Source organism: Ceratotherium simum, chromosome 22 (assembly GCF_057802395.1).
Source record: "Ceratotherium simum simum isolate JZ-2026a chromosome 22, ASM5780239v1, whole genome shotgun sequence".
NCBI lineage: Eukaryota > Metazoa > Chordata > Mammalia > Perissodactyla > Rhinocerotidae > Ceratotherium > Ceratotherium simum.
In genome coordinates, this window is record NC_141921.1 from 39,050,252 (window position 1) to 39,067,546 (window position 17,295).

The 17,295-nt window shown below is 60.5% G+C and overlaps 3 protein-coding genes across 5 annotated transcripts in view; all 3 read right to left on the minus strand.

Annotated features, from left to right (window-relative positions):
- Nucleotides 1-4,320: 4,320 nt before the first annotated feature.
- On the minus strand, nt 4,321-9,796 carry TMEM82 (transmembrane protein 82). Its single transcript, XM_004425610.3, has 7 exons — nt 9,626-9,796; nt 9,231-9,353; nt 9,002-9,074; nt 8,647-8,821; nt 7,564-7,981; nt 6,130-6,317; nt 4,321-5,785 (listed from the first exon to the last, which is right to left on the minus strand). The coding sequence occupies exons 2-7, from the start codon at nt 9,316-9,318 to the stop codon at nt 5,696-5,698; spliced, it is 1,032 nt and encodes a 343-aa protein (XP_004425667.2). The 5' UTR covers nt 9,319-9,353; nt 9,626-9,796; the 3' UTR covers nt 4,321-5,695.
- Nucleotides 9,797-10,062: 266 nt separating this feature from the next.
- Nucleotides 10,063-15,691, minus strand: SLC25A34 (solute carrier family 25 member 34). The gene is made up of 5 exons (XM_004425611.3): nt 13,693-15,691; nt 12,961-13,026; nt 12,681-12,833; nt 12,167-12,301; nt 10,063-11,560 (listed from the first exon to the last, which is right to left on the minus strand). Exons 1-5 carry the CDS (start codon nt 14,110-14,112, stop codon nt 11,378-11,380), a joined length of 957 nt encoding a protein of 318 aa, XP_004425668.1. The 5' UTR covers nt 14,113-15,691; the 3' UTR covers nt 10,063-11,377.
- Nucleotides 15,692-15,812: 121 nt separating this feature from the next.
- PLEKHM2 (pleckstrin homology and RUN domain containing M2) overlaps nt 15,813-17,295 on the minus strand; it is a 37,833-nt gene continuing 36,350 nt past the window's right edge. For all 3 annotated transcript variants that reach the window (XM_087446760.1, XM_004425609.3, XM_087446759.1), the window contains one exon: nt 15,813-16,859. In XM_087446760.1, coding sequence (XP_087302886.1) covers nt 16,722-16,859 — 138 coding nt within the window. In that variant the 3' untranslated portion in view covers nt 15,813-16,721. The remainder of the gene's footprint in view (nt 16,860-17,295) is intronic.

The following is a 17,295-nucleotide window of genomic DNA, read 5'->3' on the forward strand; positions in this document are numbered from 1 at the left end:
CTTGCTCCCTCAGGAGCAGTCTGGTGGACACGACAGGGGAGGTGGACCTCTTCATTCCCTTCCTCCCCTGAGATCGGTTCCTGCTTCTGCCACCCAAGCCAGTGCCTCCTTCCCAGTCCCTTACTCAAATGTGTCATCGACCCTTCACATGGGAAGGGCGTGGCCGAGACTGACTTGCAGTCCCTTCTGGGGGATGGGAGGCGCTAGAGGCCACGGTCAGGCTCTGGGCTAAGTGCCCTGCCTCCAGCATCTGGTTCAGTCCTCCCAACAAACGGCGAAACTGAGACACAGAGAGTAACTGTGCTCAAGGTCACATCCACTAGTAAACTTCATTCAAACCCAGGTAGTCTAGCTCCAAAGCCAAGTTTGTGGGGAAATGTTCAAAACCCAAGGGGGAACTAATTGTGCCACAGTTACAGCCACATGGAGTCCCCCACTCTCAGGCCCCAAGCCTGTGTCCGCTTGGGCCAGGCAGGGCCCAGCCTCCCAGACCTGGCTGTGACAACAATGTCTGGGTCTTTAATCCCCTCCTGGTCCAGGGGCCTGAGCTGGCTCTGGCTGGACCTGCTGTTCCCACGGCCAGGCCATCCGTTTAGCAAATCAGCACAGGCTCCAGAGGGACAGGGGTGGGGGAAAGCGTGGGTGTGCCATGAGGGGGGCTTGAGGCTCAGCGGGCTGGGAGGGCCCCTCCTTGACTCCAGGCCTTGAAGATCAGAGCCCCTTCTGTGGGCAGAGAGGAGGAAATCCTGGTGTCACTCACTTTAGAGGGTCCCCTCACTGATCCCATCCCCCTCCTCAAGCCCCCATCCCCACTCGGAGCCTCCACTCCTGGCGGCCTCTACCCAACACCGCACTGCACTCTGGCAGTGTCTATCTCTGCACCCCCAATCCCAGAGACCCTCCTTACTGAGGTGTAACGTGGCCTGGACCCTGCCATGGCCCCCAGCAGGCCTCCCCACTTCTCTCTCAGCCGGAGGTGGGTTTACTGCAAAGTTAAGGAAACTTATGCTCAGGCCTCTAACCTGCACGGGCCCCTGTGAAAGATAGGGTTCCTGGGAGTTATGAAGCATTCTAGGAGCGAGCGCAGCCAGGTTACACACAGGAAGCGTTTTCCATTAAGTGTTCCTGGCAAACCGCCCAGAAAGATGTTGGAAGAATGGACCCAGATCTCCAGGGCTCCAGCACTGTGTCGTGCTTTCCTTTCTCGTTCTCAGTCAGTATCCACTTGCATGTGAATTTGTATGGAGACCCTTAAAATTGCACAGGCCCTGCTCTTACCCCTCACAGTCCATTCTCCACTCCGGCCTGACCATTGTGCTAAAGCAGCACGTGATCATTGCAGGCCCCAAGCACGGCCCGTCTGTGGCCCCGGCTGCTCTCGGGGAAAACGCCAGCCCCCTCCTGTGGGGCCTTGGGTGATTCGGCCCCAGCCCACCTCTGTGACAGCATCTCCCACCACTGTGCCCCCACCCCTTCTTCTCCAGCCGTGCTGACCCTTCCTCAGTCCCTCAGGCCTCGCGGGAGCCTTAAGACCTGCGGGGCTTCAGCACCATCCCTTGGCCTGGGAACTCCCCTCAGCCTTCAGGGTTCTGTTTCAACAGCTCTTTCTCTGCGAGGCTTCCCTGACCCCAGACCATGTCACCCACCTCACAACACTTGGACCTGCCATCAACGCTGACCACACCATGTGAGGTGACCCTGCTCTGCCCCTGAGGCCCCCCGTCTCATTCACCCAGTTGTTTTGGCCTGAACGACACTAAGGGCTCCCCGGGTTCCTCTCGTTCTCTCAAGCCTACATCTAATTGATTAGGAAATCCTATCAACTCTTCAAAATACACAATTCTTCCAGAATCTAGCCACTTCTGGTCATCTCCTCACTACCTCCTTGGTCCAAGCCTCCGTCATCTCACTGGGGTCTTCCAAATGCTTCCAAACTGGTTTCCTGTTTCTACACTGTCTATTTGAAAAACAGCAAGGAGAGGAATCCTTTACAAACGTGAGTCAGATTATGTCACCTCCTTGTGCAGACCCTCCACTGGCTGCCCATCACAGGGAAATGACGTCCTAACTCTCGCCGTGGCCCTGAGTCCCTGCCCACCTCCGGGACCTCATTCCTGCCACTCCCTCTTCTCTATGATGCTCCAGCCATGCTAAATTTCCTGCTGTTCCTAAAATATTCCCAGCTTATTCCCACCTCAGGGCCTTTGCCTGTGCTGTTTACTCAGCCTGGCATGTTCTTCCCCCAGCTTTTTGCTTGGCTTGCTCCCTCAGACCGTTCAGAAGAATGGGCTCCAAGAAGCCCTCTGTGGAAGGCAGATTCTGAAATGGCCTCCAAGGATCCCCGCCTTCTGCCATGTCCTTGTGTCATCTCTTCCTCTCAAGGGTGGGCTGGACCCAGCGACTGGCTTCTTTTATTTTTTTTTATAATTTTATTTATTTATTTTTTTCCCCCAAAGCCCCAGTAGATAGTTGTGTGTCATAGCTGCACATGCTTCTAGTTGCTGTATGTGGGACGTGGCCTCAGCATGGCCAGAGAAGCGGTGCGTCGGTGCGAGCCGGGGATCCAAACCCGGGCCGCCAGCAGCGGAGCACGCGCACTTAACCGCTAAGCCACGGGGCCGGCCCTGCGACTGGCTTCTAAGCAATAGATTACAGCAAAAACAGTGGGATGTCGCTTTTAACATCAAGTTACAAAGACTGTGACTTCTGTCCTGCTCATCTTCTCTCTCTTCCCCTCACCTGCTCTGAGGGAAGCCAGCTGCCATGTTGTGAGCTGCCCTATGGAGAGACCTAGGTGGAGGGACAGCTGAGGGAGGCCCCCGGCCAACAGCCAGAGGGGAACTGAGTGCCTCGGTCCAACAGCCCGCGAGACACTGAATCCTGGCCACAGCCACGTGCGTGAGCTTGGAAATGGATTCTCCCCCGGTCAAGCCTTAAGATGACACCATAGCCTCAGCCCACACCTCGACAGTGGCCTGTGAGACACTTTGAGCCAGAGGAGCCAGCTAAGCGGCCCCCGGATTCCCAGCCCACAGGCAGGTGAGACCATAAGCCGCTATGTTTTGGGGTCATCTGTTACGCAGCTGTTTGTAACAGATACACCCTCCTGAGCCCCCTGGCTCCTGTCACTCTCTTTTCTTACCCAGCTTAATTTTCTCTGCAGAACCAATGGCCACTTGTGCATCTCGCTCATCCCCAGAGCCTGGCCCTGAGCCTGGCCCCATGCAGATGCTCAGTGATTACTTGTGAATGAACGAATCGGGGAAGGAATGCAGGACATCCCGAGGGACAATGCCATAGCTCAGAAAAGCCACAAGTAGGGGACTCAGGAGGGAGGAGGCTGGCTCACCCCAATCCTAGCTGCCCCAGAGGTCACTGTCCCCCCTTAGCAGGGATGGGGGGCTCCAGTCTCCCGCCTCTTCAGGATGTTGGGGCCCAGGGTTCGGGCTCTCATGGTCTCTGCAGGAGAAGAAGTCGGAGCTTCACGCCCTGGTCCCAGACCATGCCTTTCGGATTTCTTCCACTCTCTGGACTTTGGGCCTGTTTTTCTTTGTTTGCTATGGAGATGTGCTGAATACCTCACTTAGAGTGTCTAATTTTTATACCCGTGTCAGATTGTCACAAAAATAATTTAATAGATAAGAAAAGACTCCTATTCCAGCCCACGTGGTCCAATTTTTGTTTGGAAAATGGTCCCTGTGTCCATAAAAAGGAAAGGACTGCCAAGTCCAATCCCCTCCCAGCCCTGTCCCCACCGGGTCCCAGGCTGTGCTGGGGGCTGGGAGGCTGGGGAACCATCCAGCAAAAACATCGGGCCTGAGTTGGAACCCGGTGCCCAGTCTGGGTCTGGCAAAGGGCTGGCCCTGTGCCCACCTATCTGAGCCATTTCCTCCCACACTGGGGCAAGTTTCCTGCCCAGAGGGAACCGGACACACTCCCAGGCAGAGGGGGGCTGGGTCCTGTAGGGTCCTGGGTCCTGGGGGAGGGGGCATCCACAGGCATTTCCCCCACCTCAGCTGCCCTCCCCCCTGAGAGCAGGGGATCAGCACTTGGGTTAGAGCTGTCCATTGGGTGTGCATTCCTGGAGGAATGAGCTGACACCTCCCCACCCAGCCTTAGGGCCAGCCTGCCCCTGTGTCCCAGGTGTGCCCCAGGGTGGGGAGTGGAGAATCCTAGGTCAGCTCCTGCCTGCTCTGAAGCAGTAGCCTTTGGGTGACCGTGGTGGCCTTTGCTGAGAGGCAGGGACCCATCAGAGCCTGGACTCCTCCAAGCCCCTTCTCCAGGCCTCACCTCCTCCCTGGTGCCCCCCTGCCACTCCCAGACAGCCTGACCCTCACAACCCCTTGGAAGCCCCCTGGCTGGGGGTCTCCTTGCCCTGTGGGGCCCCTCTTGGGAAAGGGCCCTGAGTTGGGGCCCTCAATCCCTATAGAACCAAACTGCCCTGTGGGCTGGGTTCCTGGGCCAGGAGAACATGGCTGTGACGGAGCCTCCGGCCACCCTGCTCAAAAGGTGGCCGGAACCACATTCCAGGACCTGCCGGGAATGGACCTGCCATCGTTTTCATGCCCACCTCTGTTAGCGCCCTTGGCCCCAGTTCTTCAACAAGAAGAGGGTAGCAGGGAACATGCAAAGTACTTGAGCTCTGGGGTCAGGCCACCTGGATTCACATTCTGACTTTACCACTAACTAGCTGTGTGCCCTTGAGCAAGTCACTTAACCTCTCTGAGCCTTAGTTTCTGAATCTGTAAAAAGGGTTAATAGTACCTGCTGCTTGGGGCTGATGTCAAAATAAAGTGCGATAATAAAAGTGCTCAGCACAGTGCCCGGCACATGGTAAGCGTCCAATACATGGTAGCTGTTCTTCTGACAGGCTCAGAGAGGGGCAGCGGCCTAGCCAAGGGCACACAGCAGGTAAGCAGAGGAGCTGGTACCCAACCTTTTTCTGTACACTCTGAGGCCTCCTGAGCTGGGTCCTGCAGGGGACACAAGGCTGAAAGGGGCTGACACGGGAAGGATCCTCATGGTCTTAGACAAGTCAGGGTCAGGGGCTGGGGACCCAAGGGCACCGACAGACGCCGTCCCTGCGTCGTGCTCCCTTCAGCTGTTTCTCAGCCTAGGATGGGACAGGACACGGGCACCGTCCACCCAAGACTGCAAGTGGGTGCTAGACCGTGTGTCCATCTACTGCATCCCCATCACCTCCTCAGCCACCTCAGTATTAAACTCCTGAACCCCAGAGGACCAGCGTGGCACATATTCCAGGAGCCTGCCCCAGCCAGAAGAGCTGTGTGGTCTCAGAAAAGCCTCTCTCCCTCTCTGTGTTCACGATTCACAGCACAGGTTGAGAAAAGCATCTTTATTGCTCGTGGAGAGGGCAAGGGAGGCCGGGGAAGGCGGGGGGACCATTCTGGGGATGCAGTTCTCCCCACCCCCACCCACCTTGGAGCAGGTCTGAGGGGGCTATGTCCATTGCCCACCCTGAAAAAAAGAGGGATTCACCCAGCGGCCTCCAGGTGCCCCCACTGTCTGAGGGCCCCAGTCCCAAACCCTCCCCTCCCTCTCAGGGGCTCCAGTGCCCACCCCAAGCTCCGGGTGAGGGCCAGCCCTGCCTGCCTCCAGGCAGCGTGCTGGGGTCAAGGCCTCCAGGTGAGCCTGGGTGGGCCTGAGACAGACTCCAAGTCCCTGCTGAGGCAAGTCAGGAGGAGGCTGTCCCCGAGGGCTGGGCAGGCGCGGAGGGCCGGGGCCGGCTTGGAGCTGACACTGAAGGCCTCTGGGATGGAAAATCCTGAGGACACAGGCAGGCAAGGATGGAGGACACCACCCAGTCCCCCATCCTCTGGGGGTTCTCAGGCCTCCATTTATCCAGGACCTTCCACTCATTCGCAGCCTCTGGGGCACAGGATGGAGTGGGCTGTGGATGGGGTGGGGGTGCCCCTCAACCTCCTAGTGACCCTGGCTACAGAGGGGTCAAAGGTTAACATCAGGTGGGAAAGAGAATTCTGGTCCCTCTGCCCCCTACCCCAAGACAGGTCTCCCCAGCTCTTCTTAAACTTGGGCCCATCGAGGCTCCCAGGGCTGTCTGGAGCAGGGCTTCAGTGTCTGGGGGACACCTGGGGTGAGGGTGCCCACCTGTATCTGGCAAAGGTCAAGCATGGTGCGGACGCCCACCAGGCACCAGAGCTCGCCCAGCAGGGAGATGAGGATGCCCAGGAGGTCCAGCCAGCGGCCCACAGTCAGCAGCAGCACGAAGAGGCCGCCCATGCGCACCAGCACCGTCTGGACCAGGCTCTGCAGGCCAGGGCGCTCCCGCTGCTCCTCTGCGGGGGGCAGGGCGCCGGTCACACCTGCCTGCCCCATCTGGGCCCCAACCTGAGGTCCAGCTCCCCACCCTCCTTCCTCAGTGCGAGCCTTCCCCTCCCCTTTCGGCCCCACCCCCCCTGCCCTCACCCCACTGTCTGAGCACCTACAGAGATCTGCCCCAGCATGCCAGCCTCAAGTTGCGGGAGTTCTGCCTCCTCTCTTTCCTGCACTCCCCCATCTGATCTATCAGAAGCCCTGTGCACTCTTTTCGCCTCGTAGATCCCCACCTGAGCACATCGCCACTCCCATCGCCCCACCCTGGTCCAGCCACGTTCATCTCTCGCATCAGCCTTCTCAGTGGGCTCCTGGCTTCTGTTCTTGACCCTACAACTCGGTGTCTACTCAGTAGCTAGTGACGTTCTAAACACATCGCCGAGATGAAATCATTCCTCTGCTTACAACCCTCCCAGGACTTCCCACCATATTGGGAATAAACTCCAAACACCTTACCTTGCCTGTGAGGTCATGCCCGATCTGACTGGAGTCTGTTCTCCAGCCTCATCTCACCTCTGACTTGTTCCCTCTGGCTCGCTACCCCCAGATATCCTGGTGTTCTTGTTGTTCATGGAGCAAGCCGAGCTCATTCCCACCTCAGGGCCTTTGCACCTGTTGCTTTCTGCCTGACTGCCCTTCCTTGTCCTGCTACTTCCACCTCATCCCACTCTGCAGCCAGGTGGCTCTTCTTAGAGCCCAGAGCTGACCAGGTCACACCCCCCTGCTTAAAACGCTGCAATGGCTTCTCATCAGACTGCCCAGCCTAGCTGATGAGGGCTCTCCATCAGGCCCCTATGAACCTGGCCAGCCTCATCCCCTCCCTAGGCCCTGGGGGTGACAGCTGCACTCAACATTTTTCAGTTGTTTGATGCTGCCATGCTCTCTCTCTCACCTCTGGGCTTCAGCATATATGGTTCCCCCTGCCAGGATCTCCTTTCTGCCCTCACCTCTCTCAGGGGGCTCCTGCTTATCCTTCAAGGTCCAAGTCAAGCACTCCTTCCTCAGGACTTCCACTGCATGCCGCACCCTTCTCTGAGCTGCCCCACTGTATGGCCTCTGCCACCAGGCTGGGTGCTCAGGGCCGGCAGGGGTGCAGTCTGACTGCTGTCAGCCTCCCCGGGGCCTAGCACAGTGCTGGGCCCGGGTCAGACCGTGGGATGTGAAGGCCGAGTGAGTGAACTGCCGCCGGGACTCCACTGTGGCCCTTACCCTGCATGTAGATGACCAGGAGGGTGTAGCAGATGGTGAGCGGCGTCCAGAAGCGCACGGCCTCCGAGGTGGTCAGGAAGTCCCTGTTGATGAGGGCCACGGCCGCCAGGTCGCCCACAGCAAAGGCCACGGCCAGGGCTCGGCCCAGCAGCGGGGGGAGGCCGTGAGCGCCGGCCAGCAGGCTCAGGCAGACCCCACAGTAGTGCTGGCTGCTGTGCAGCTCGTAGAGGCGGCAGACGTGGCGGTGGAGGCGCCGGGCACCCGTGCTAAGCAGTGCGGCCAGGCCAAGGCCCAGTAGCAGGTTCAGCGTGCGGTGAGGGGCGCCCTCCTGCAGGAAGCTCAGGCCACAGGTCAGCCCACAGCCCAGCGAGTACTGGCACAGCAGGTACAGCTGCAGCCTTTTGGTGACCTGGGAGCCCTGGCGGGGGAGGTGGCAGAAGAGGGGCCTTGATGGGGGCTCTGGCCTCCCCTCGCCGTGGGGACCAAGAGAGTTGTCAAAGTACCGATGCTCCACTCTGTAGGATGCTGGAGCCTGAAGGAACCTTAGGGATTGTTCCCAAAGAGGGAGTATTGCTTTCAGGTTAAGCCCTAATGGGATCATTTCTTTCAGCTTAATTTCAATCATGATTATTACTTGGGACCCATCTGCTTGCTGAAGGGGGGTGGCTCAGAGCCTTGAAGACCTGGGTTCAGAGCCTGACTCTACTTCTTGCTGGTTGTTGACCACGGACAAGCCACTTACCCTCTCTGAGCCTTAGTTTCCCAATCTGTGAAATGGGGATCACAGCAAACCTCTATCCCTATGGTTGTGAGGATGAGTGACATGATGCACTCCGGGTACCTAGCCCGGTGCCTGTCCCGGGGGGAGCGCTCCATATCTGGGGGCTGCCACTATTAACTTCTTGGACGGGGGTTGCGTCCACTCTGAGTGGAGACCGTGCTTTACTCTGTAGTCCCAATCTTACAGGAAGGGGGCGGTGAGGAGACTGGGGATGCTCCAGGGGCCCAGCTTGCCGTCTTCCAGGGTGAAATCTAGGGCCCGGCGCCTGCAGTGCGTCCCCCACCACCTCCCTGCCGCCTCACCTTGTCCAGGGAGAGCAGCGTGGAGACAGCCCGGAGGGAGAACTCAAGCACCACCAGGGCGGCCACCCGGGCCCCCACGACAGTCAGGATCAGGGCCAGCCCTGCCAGGTGCACAGTCTGCAGCAAGGCCCACTGGGCCCGCAACCGCTCCTTTTCTGGCTGCCGCTCCGGGATGCTGTGGGGGCAGAGGGGGCGTGGGTGGAGGGGCAGAACCACCAGCCTCAGCCCTGGAGGGGGTCCGGGTGCCCCAGCGACACTCTGTGAGGGGAGGGGTGGTCTCTTCTCCCCAGATCCTACCCCCAGAGGTCAGAGTTGCAGCGCAGGGCCCAGGAGCCGGGGAGTGAGGAGCACTCACTTGGCACAGCCCACGAAGAAGTAGACCTTCAGGAGGCTGTTCAGGACTGAGACTCCGCAGGCCCCGATGAGGCCTGAGGGGGGCGGGAGGGAGGGCGGGCATGCTCTGTAGGGTTAGAGGACGGGGCAGCCAGGGCAGTGGGACGCCCACGTGGGTGGGGTCCACCCTGCACTGCCCACAGCGGGTCCTGGAGGGCGGGGCTGAGCGGGAGTGGGGAGGAGGTGCTCACCTTGCAGGAAGGAGTCGAGGAGGCCGGAGCCCCACTCGAGGGAGGGGAGGCCGGGGAGCCAGGAGGAGAGGGACGGCAGGGAGAACATGGCCGCCGGGATCCAGTCCCAGCCTCTGGTCAGATCTGCACCAGAGGGACCAACGTCACCGTCACCGGGGCAAAGGTGTCAGTGGAGGCAAGGGGAGGGGCTGAGAGGGGTCAAAGCCCAGGGGAGGGAGGGGCGAGGAGGGGAGGAGAGCCAGGGGCCTTAAACCTTCCCACTGCAGGGTTAGGGGGCATTGGGAGCCAATTGCTGCCCAGGTGCTCCCTGTTTGGGCAGCATGGGGTGAAGGGGCATCTCTGAGGCTGGCCTCTGGTTTCTGGCCCTGCTCAAGTCTGGAGCCCACTTTTCTCACCCTCTCCTAAGGTTTGCCACACGTGCCTTCCTGAAGCCCCAGGCCTGTCGTCTGTGTCCCCTAGCCTTAGGTCCCGGCTCTGCCCTCTCAGCCTCCAGTGTGGGCTCTGCACCCCAGCCCGGGGTCTGGAGGGGGTCTATCCCCCACAGCCTGAGGTCAGGCTCTGCTCTCTCAGCCCGAAGTCTGGAAGGGGGTCTAGCCCCTACAGCCCGAGGTTGGGATCCAGCTCTGGGCCCTCCCCTCCCCAGCCGCAGGGCAGCCAGCCCTGACCATCCTCCCTGTGTCCACTAGGTGGCAGGCTTCACCTGGGCGGGATGGGGTGGGGCTCACCGGCCCGATTCTTTTGGATCCTCCTTTCCCAGACTCAGGAGAGAAAGCCAAGGGTCGGGATCCAGGGGTGGGGAGACTGAGGCTGCGGCAGAGAGGAGTCGTTGGAGTAAAGAAAATAGAAAACTTTATTTGTTTGGAGTGTGTGGTAGGGATGCCCCTGGGGAGAAGCTCTTCGCAGACACGGGTTGTGCAGAGAAGGTAGTTCAGGCCGCTTGACCTGGGCCAGGCCTGCCCCTTCCAGGGACTCGGTGTCCACCTCTGTAGCACAAAGGTCAGTGCAGGCCTTGGGAACACACCCATGGGGGGTGCATGGCTGCAGCTGAGGTGAAGGGCCCAGGATGAGGACACCTAGCTCTGCTCCTCACCTTGGACAAGTCACTTGCCTGCCCTGGGCCTCACTTCCTCATCTGGACAATGGGCATCTCAAGAGCTCTCTTCCAGAATTGTCATGAGGATCTGTGCAAAAGCCCACAGTGCTGGCACCTCCTAGGACCTCAGTAAAAGCCCTTAGCTGATGTTATGGGCTGAATTGTGTCTCCCCCAATTCATATATTGAAGTCCTAACCCCAGTATCTCAGAATGTGGCTGTATTTGGAGATAAGGTCTCTAAAGAGGTAATTAAGTTAACATGAGGTCGTTAGGGTGGACCCTGATCCAACATGACTGGTGTCCTTATAAGAAGAGGGGATTAGGACACAGACGCACACAGAGGGAAGACCATGTGAAGACGTGGGAGGAGACGGCCGTCCACAAGCCAAGGAGAGAGGGCCCAGAGGACAGCAGCCCTGCTGACGCCTTGATCTCAGACATCTAGCCTCCAGAATTGTGAGAAAATAACTTGCTGTTGTTCAAGCTGCCTAGTCTGAGGTACTTGGTTACGGCGGCCCTAGCAGACTAACGCAGATGATGACACTATGGCCTCATGGCGCACCCCAGGGCCTCCCCGCGTGTACAGGGATCCCTCAGGGGCATGCCAGCCCCCCGAGTCCTGGCCCTTGCCAAGGGCACAGGTACGGCTTTGGTCAAAGCACTGCACCTTTCTGAGCCTGAGCTTTCTCATCAGTAAAAGAGGATTTTACCGTCTCAGACTGTTGGCTGAGGGCTAAGCGGGCTGACGCACGCAGGTGACCCAGCTCGTGGAGACGCTCATGCCGCGGAGCAGTTATTACAACAATTAGTAAGGCTCTGGGGTAAGGTAACCCACTACAGAGAGGGAAGAGAACTTTCTGGAGAACAGAGTGGAGGGTAATTCTGGACAGATGCTCTGGCCCTGGGTGGGCCACGGGGCTGGGTTGACCACAGCTGCCCACACTCGCCTCAGACCTGTGGCAGGGCTCTGGGACAGCCATTCCCAGCTGGAGCGGGTCATCGCTTCCTGCCCAGTGCTGGGCTGTGTCAGGATGTAGGGGTGAGGGACCCCGTCTAGGTGCCCTGGTGCTGGCCCCGCCTGGCCAGTTTCCGGAGCTCATCCCAGAAGAGCATGCTGAGGATGGTGTGGGGGCCCAGGCGCAGGTAGGCGGGGCCCAGACCCTTGTAGAGCGCCAAGGGGCCCTCCTGCCGCCAGATCTTCACCAGGCAGTCGGTGAGGCCCCCATACAGCTGGCCCTGGGGACAGACACAGGGCAGACGTCGCTACAGGGGCTGCGGGGCCCCGGCTGGCACAACCAGGTGTGTCTGTGTGGACAGGGCTTCTGTGGGCACGTCAGAAAAGGCATTCCCCACAAGCCGGGCAAATCACAAAAAGGTGGCCCCTTAGGCTGCAAAATGTTAAAAGGGGTCTACCAGGAAGCCACAGCCCATGCCAGGGGGCTCAGCTTGGCTAGTGGCACACAGGGACTGCGTCCCTAACTCACCCTGTGGAGGGCACCTGTGTGGTGGGCACAAGCTGCACCAGCCACTCTGATGGCCCGTGTGCGTCTGTGAGGCCGTGCGGTCAAGCTCCTCCAGTTTACCAGCTGGGTAACCTCAGGCAAGTCACTTGATCTCACTGAGCCTTAGTTTCCTCATCAGGAAAATGAAGGTCGTTGTGAGGATGGACTAAAATCCAGTTGTGAAAGTACTTAGCACGTGCCTGGGACATGGGTGCTGGGCACACAAGCTGAATTAACGTGTTTACATGTATGTCACGTGTCTGTGTGTCTCTGGCTGTGTGTGTGTATTGGGGGGTGCTCTCCAGCTCCCCACACGCTCCCTACTCCGTCCCCGGCTCACCCTGCCAGCTCCGTCCACGGGCTGATTGTACAGCCGTGTGCTGACTACGTCGAAGGGGGTCATGACTGCAACCACGGCTATGCTGCTGATCATGCCTCCGGCCAGGGCCACCAGCCAGCTGTCCTCTGGGAGCCACTGTGGGGATAGTACAGGCTGCCGACCCCTGGAGCTGCGCTCCACCCACCCTCCCAGCACCTGCGGGCTGGAAAAGCCCCTCCAGCCATTCCCCACCCCACCACCCCGAGTTCCTTCACAGCTTCAGGGTTCACTGCTGACTCTCATTCCTGCTGGGCCCAAGGGTCAGGGTCATGACCCCAAGGACAGAGCCAGGGCCCCCTCCAGCTTTCTTACGGGGCCACATCTGTCACCAGGCCCTGGGCTTCCCTGTGTGGAGGTCCAGCTGGAGATGTGGGGGTGTGATGTGGGCCCAGACAGATAGGGAGAAAGGAGGCAGGTGGCCTTCCTCACTCCTGTGTGTCTGTGTGGGTAGGTGCAAGTGTTCCCAGCCCCTCACCTGTCGCTCCTGCACCCAGGCCTTGGCAGAGGCAAAGGTGGCCAGCTGGGCAGCCGAGCCAACTGTGACTCGGGGCACGGCCCCACCCACGCCTCGCCACAGCCCTGCCAGGCCCTGCTGCCTCCAGATGGTCTCCAAGGCACCCAGGACGCTCTGCAGGGAGAGGGCATGGGGTCACTGGGCCGCCCCTGCCCAGCCCAGGAGCCCATCCAGCCCGCCCAGCCCAGGAACCCGTCCAGCCCACCCAGCCGAGGGAGCGCTGGGGAGTGACGGTCCCCACCTGGTGATGGTGCTGGTGTCCCACGGCCATCGCGGCCACCGTCTGGGCCTGCAGCTGTGTTTTGACCTGTGAGAGCAGAGGTGACAGAGGGCCTGGGGATGGAGGCTTCGGAGAGCCTAGATGAGCTGTGGGTATCCCTCCCTGAGGGCGTCCCTCCCTGTGCACGACACCCATGCCTCCATGAGCCCATACCTGCAGATTAGCAAGTGTGTGGAATAGAGCTAGAGGTGAGGCCCCGCAGTCAGCCTGGGTCTGCATCTCCGTGTGACCTGGGGCAAGTTACTTAACCTTTTCTGGGCCTATCTGCTCACCCCTGAAAAGCTGTTCTGAGGACTGAGATACAGCATCCAGCCTAGGATATGGGGGTCCTTCACCTAGGATGTGTGGGGGCCCTTGCTCAATAGAAGCTTTTATTCTTAGCTTGCACAGGCCACACAGGAAGACAAGTCACCACGCTGGGTTTGAGCCAGCACAGCCACCCTCTTCCGCCTCCCCTGGCTCAGGACCAGTGGAGTGGGGGCCCCAGAAGAATGAGGATCAGGGCAAGGCTCTGGTGCCCTGGGCCAAGGGGAGGATTCCAGGCCTGGGCCGGGATGTACCAGAGAGCAGCTCCGCCCAGTCTGCCCTACCCCACCCGGTCCACCGTCCACGGTGGCCAGCCTGGGAAGCTGCGGCGGAGGCCTGGAGGGAGTTGGATCACAGGGTGGTGGAGGAGGGAGACGAGGCACTCACCAGGTATGCAGGGCTCCCCACGAAGGCTCCTAGTGCCCCAGCCACAGCACCTGCGACCACGGTGCCACCTGGCTGCTGGGTGAGGCCAGCCTGGCACGCCAGGCTGTAGAAGTAGAAGCGGACGCCGTTCATGAGGCCCTGGTAGAGGAGGCCAGCAGCCAGCCCCTTCTGCAGGCCGCACAGCCCATCTGCACGGACCACAGCGGCTACGGAGGCCACAAAGCCCCGGTAGGGCCGTGGGTAGGTGCCCCGGGCCTGCAGCTCCCCCTGCAGCTGCAGCCGTGTCTTCACCACCTCCAGAGGGTTGGTGAAGACACAGGCTAGGCAACAGGCTGAAGCGCCCAGCACCAGGTCCACAGCTGGGGCCACCGTCTCCATGGCCTCCGTGCCAGGGGCCAGCTGTGCCCGAGTCAGGGACATGGGCACGGGCTTTGGGGTGGCGGTGCCTAGGCTGTCTGCACTCCCGCAGGGCCACAGGGCTGGGGATCGAGGGGGCCTGGGGCCATGTCTGGAGGGCAGAATTCCGGGTTGGACAGGCCGGTGGCTGCCGGGTGGCCCCTTGTCTATCTCGGGAGTCCACCTGCTCTCCTTAGCGCTGGGGCGGTCGGAGCCCGGGACACGCCCCCACTGGCTCCGACCAATCCCAGCTGCCTCTGTTTCTCACACCTCGCAGCAGGGGCGGGCCTGGACCCTGGGATCTAGGGGAAGGGTCACCTGGGACTGGAGGGAGATTGGGGGCGGGGCGGTGACAATCAGCCAAGACACCTCTTCCTGCCCCTCTTGTCCTCCTGTCCTCCCTCTGGCCTTGGAGCAAAGTGCTGTGCCCCTGTCCTGCCTCTGGCTCAGCCGGTCCTGCTGCAGCTCGGAGCCCTGGGCTTGGGGCCAACTGCCCAGGGGGGTTCTGGCACAGTGCCTAGGCAACTCAGCAACTGCCCCCTTCCCACTCTTGCACTGTCTGACTTCCCCCTTCCTGGCCTTAGTCTTCCAGTCTGGCTCCCACAGTCTATGGTCCCACTGCCAGTGAGAGCAGAGGTAGAGAAAGGCTCCGGAGCCCTGAGGAACTAGTCTTGAACCCCAGGCTCTGCTATTATGTGTGACCCTGGGCAAGTTACCTCCTCTCTCTGAGCTTCAGTCTCTCCACTTGTAAAACAGAGACTCGATACCTACATCAGAAGTCCTTTAGAGGATTAGAGACGTGTGAAGAGCATGCCCAGCACAGTGCTTCACCCAATAAAAGGTGGCCCATGTCCCCCATGCCTGGGACCCCTGGGTGGGTAGGAGATGGAAAAATAAGGGCGTTGTGTCTGAAGAAGTGACCTGTGACTTTGGTTGCTCCCCTGGTAAGGACTTTTCCTCTAGTTCTGCTCCTCAGGGGCTGCGGCTCTCTGAAGGAGATGCCCTGGCATGGAGATGGCCCTTTGTGTCTGGTGAGAAGGGACCTCCCTCCCTGGGCACCACTGTCAGGCACCAGGCTGCTCAGTGGGGGCCAGCACCACCCTGCCCACCTTGGCCTCTGCCCCCAGGCAGGTCTTTCCTGCCAGGCCACCCTGCATCACCCAATTCCCAGTCAAAACCAGAGGCAGGGGTGCCCTGCTGGAACCCCATTCTGTCGCCTCCCCACCCGCCTCTTCCAGTGTCCACCCCTTTCCTCCCAGGTGTGAGACCCTGGGGGTTGCAGTGCTGAGTGGCTTGCGGGCCTCAGAGCTCCCCCAGCCTGGGGGGCTTGGCACCCTCTGGCCAGCCCCTGAATGCAGCTCAACGAGAGGCCTTGGGGACAGCTTGGACTCTCTGGGTTTATCCCGAGTGGCCAGCACTCGCCCCCAGGAGCGCCCAGCCCTGGCAGTGGGGACACGCCCAAGGAGTGGAGCTGCCAGCTGCCCCGCCCCTGGCCACTGCAGGAAATGGGAGGGAGGCAAAGGTCAGGCCAAGGAACGCCCAGAGCCTGAGCTCCTCCAGACAGTGAGTGCCACGGGGGCAGCGGGTGATCTGGCTCCAGTGTCGGCGTGCAGCAGCTGCTGGAAGAACATTTGTGGGATAAAGAAGGAAGGGCCGAGGGCCCTGAAAGGAGTGGCTGGAGATCCGCCACCTCGGCCCCAGTCAAAAAGGGCCAGTGACAAGTCTTGGCAATATAACATGTCTATTTTATTTTAAAAAACAAAACCCAGACCACCTGACTCCTTCCCCAGAGGGCCCTTCACAAAGCTCTCGGGAAGGGCCCGGCTCAGCCAAGCAGGGGACAGTCAGGAGGCGCCAACGTGGACACCAGGCTGCTGGGCTCTGCTTCTCTCCAAGCTCTCCTCCTTCCCCTTTGCTCCTGGCAAAAGGAGACGGCTTGATTCCTGGGTCCTATGGGCACTGCCGGGGGTGGGGAGAGGCAGGGGCAGGGGGCTCTGGACATGCAGGGCCTCCTGGCAGCCAGCGAGGGCCAGGCCGGCCCCCAGTCCATAGCCCCGGGCCCTGGAAGGCAGCAGCAGTGTGCCTGGGGATGGAGTTAGGAGAAAACATGCACTGGGACCTTAGTGTTCCAGCTCCCTGCATGGCCAGGCGGATGTTCAAAAATGAACAACGATGGCCAGGCACTCAGGGCACCCAGGGCCCCCTGAGCCTCAGCCCGGGCCCTGACCCAGGAGAGGAAGAGGGGCCTCCTGCCCTCCCAGTCCTTCCACTTCCCTCAGAGTCGATATCATTCCCATCACCACCTAGAGAGATGGCGTGGACTGAGGCGGGGGCCCCACGGAGGAGGCCATGCGTCTGCAGAGCCCACAGGGCTCAGACCCTCTGCCCCCGGCACTCTCCAGTGCCCACCTGCCAGGCAGGATGCCCAGGGGTGTTGAACATCTGTTCTGGATCCCTGGAAGGGGACAGACCCTGTCCTAAACCCCGCTTGTGGTTCTGCCATCCAGGGTGGGAGTGGGCTGTAGAACAGGGGTGGAAGCCTGGCCCCAAGCAGCACGACGACACAGCGATGACAGTATGTGCTGCATGGCGTGCCCCCGTCCTGCCCCACCGGGATGCCAGCCAGCTCTGCCTCAGCACCAGGGGTCCCGGGAGGCTCTGCCGCGGCAGAGGCTGTCGCTCCGCTGCCAGGCGCTGTGGATGAGGCTCAGGGCGTCCTCAAACTTCTTCTTGTTGGAGGCTTCCGGGATGGCCTTGTGGGGGAGGTCCACCTGTGGGGGCGTAGAGGCATCTGTGAGGGCCGCAGAGCTCCTCAGCCCCAGATGCAGCCTTGTCCTGGAACTCCATCCATGCCACAAAACTCTCCTGCTCTTCAAGGCGGGGCTCGAGCTGACGACGGTGACGCTCTCTGAGCCTTCTCCTTCTGGGGAAGGCCCAGCTCTCAGTGGGCCCCACACGCCAGGCCCTGCGCTCTCATCGGCTCTGCACCTGAGTCTCCTTCTGGAACTGCTCTCTGCCTTGGGCGAGTCCAGAGCTCCCGCAGGCCAACCCCATTTGTGCGGGCGTTGGATAAGTGCCCTGCCACCCTGGTGCTGAGCTCCGAGGGTCAGGAGGAGTGTCCTCCCAATCCTGTGCCCCCACCTCTGGGCACAGCTCCAGCCCCATGGGGAGCACTTAACTTGTGCATTTTCTTTGGAACCGAGAAGA

Bases quoted from the DNA above. Each gene is read 5' to 3' on its own strand.
- TMEM82 (XM_004425610.3), bottom strand. From the start codon at position 9,318: ATGTTCTCCCTGCCGTCCCTCTCCTCCTGGCTCCCCGGCCTCCCCTCC. The intron at 9,075-9,230 runs GTGAGCACCTCC...CGCCCCCCTCAG, and splicing joins CCTCGACTCCTTCCTGCAAG to GCCTCATCGGGGCCTGCGGA. The intron at 7,982-8,646 runs GTGAGGCGGCAG...CTCCCCCGCCAG, and splicing joins CGCTGCTCTCCCTGGACAAG to GGCTCCCAGGTCACCAAAAG.
- SLC25A34 (XM_004425611.3), bottom strand. From the start codon at position 14,112: ATGTCCCTGACTCGGGCACAGCTGGCCCCTGGCACGGAGGCCATGGAG. The intron at 12,834-12,960 runs GTGGGGACCGTC...CTCTCCCTGCAG, and splicing joins GACACCAGCACCATCACCAG to AGCGTCCTGGGTGCCTTGGA. The intron at 11,561-12,166 runs GTGAGCCGGGGA...GTCTGTCCCCAG, and splicing joins CCGTGGACGGAGCTGGCAGG to GGCCAGCTGTATGGGGGCCT.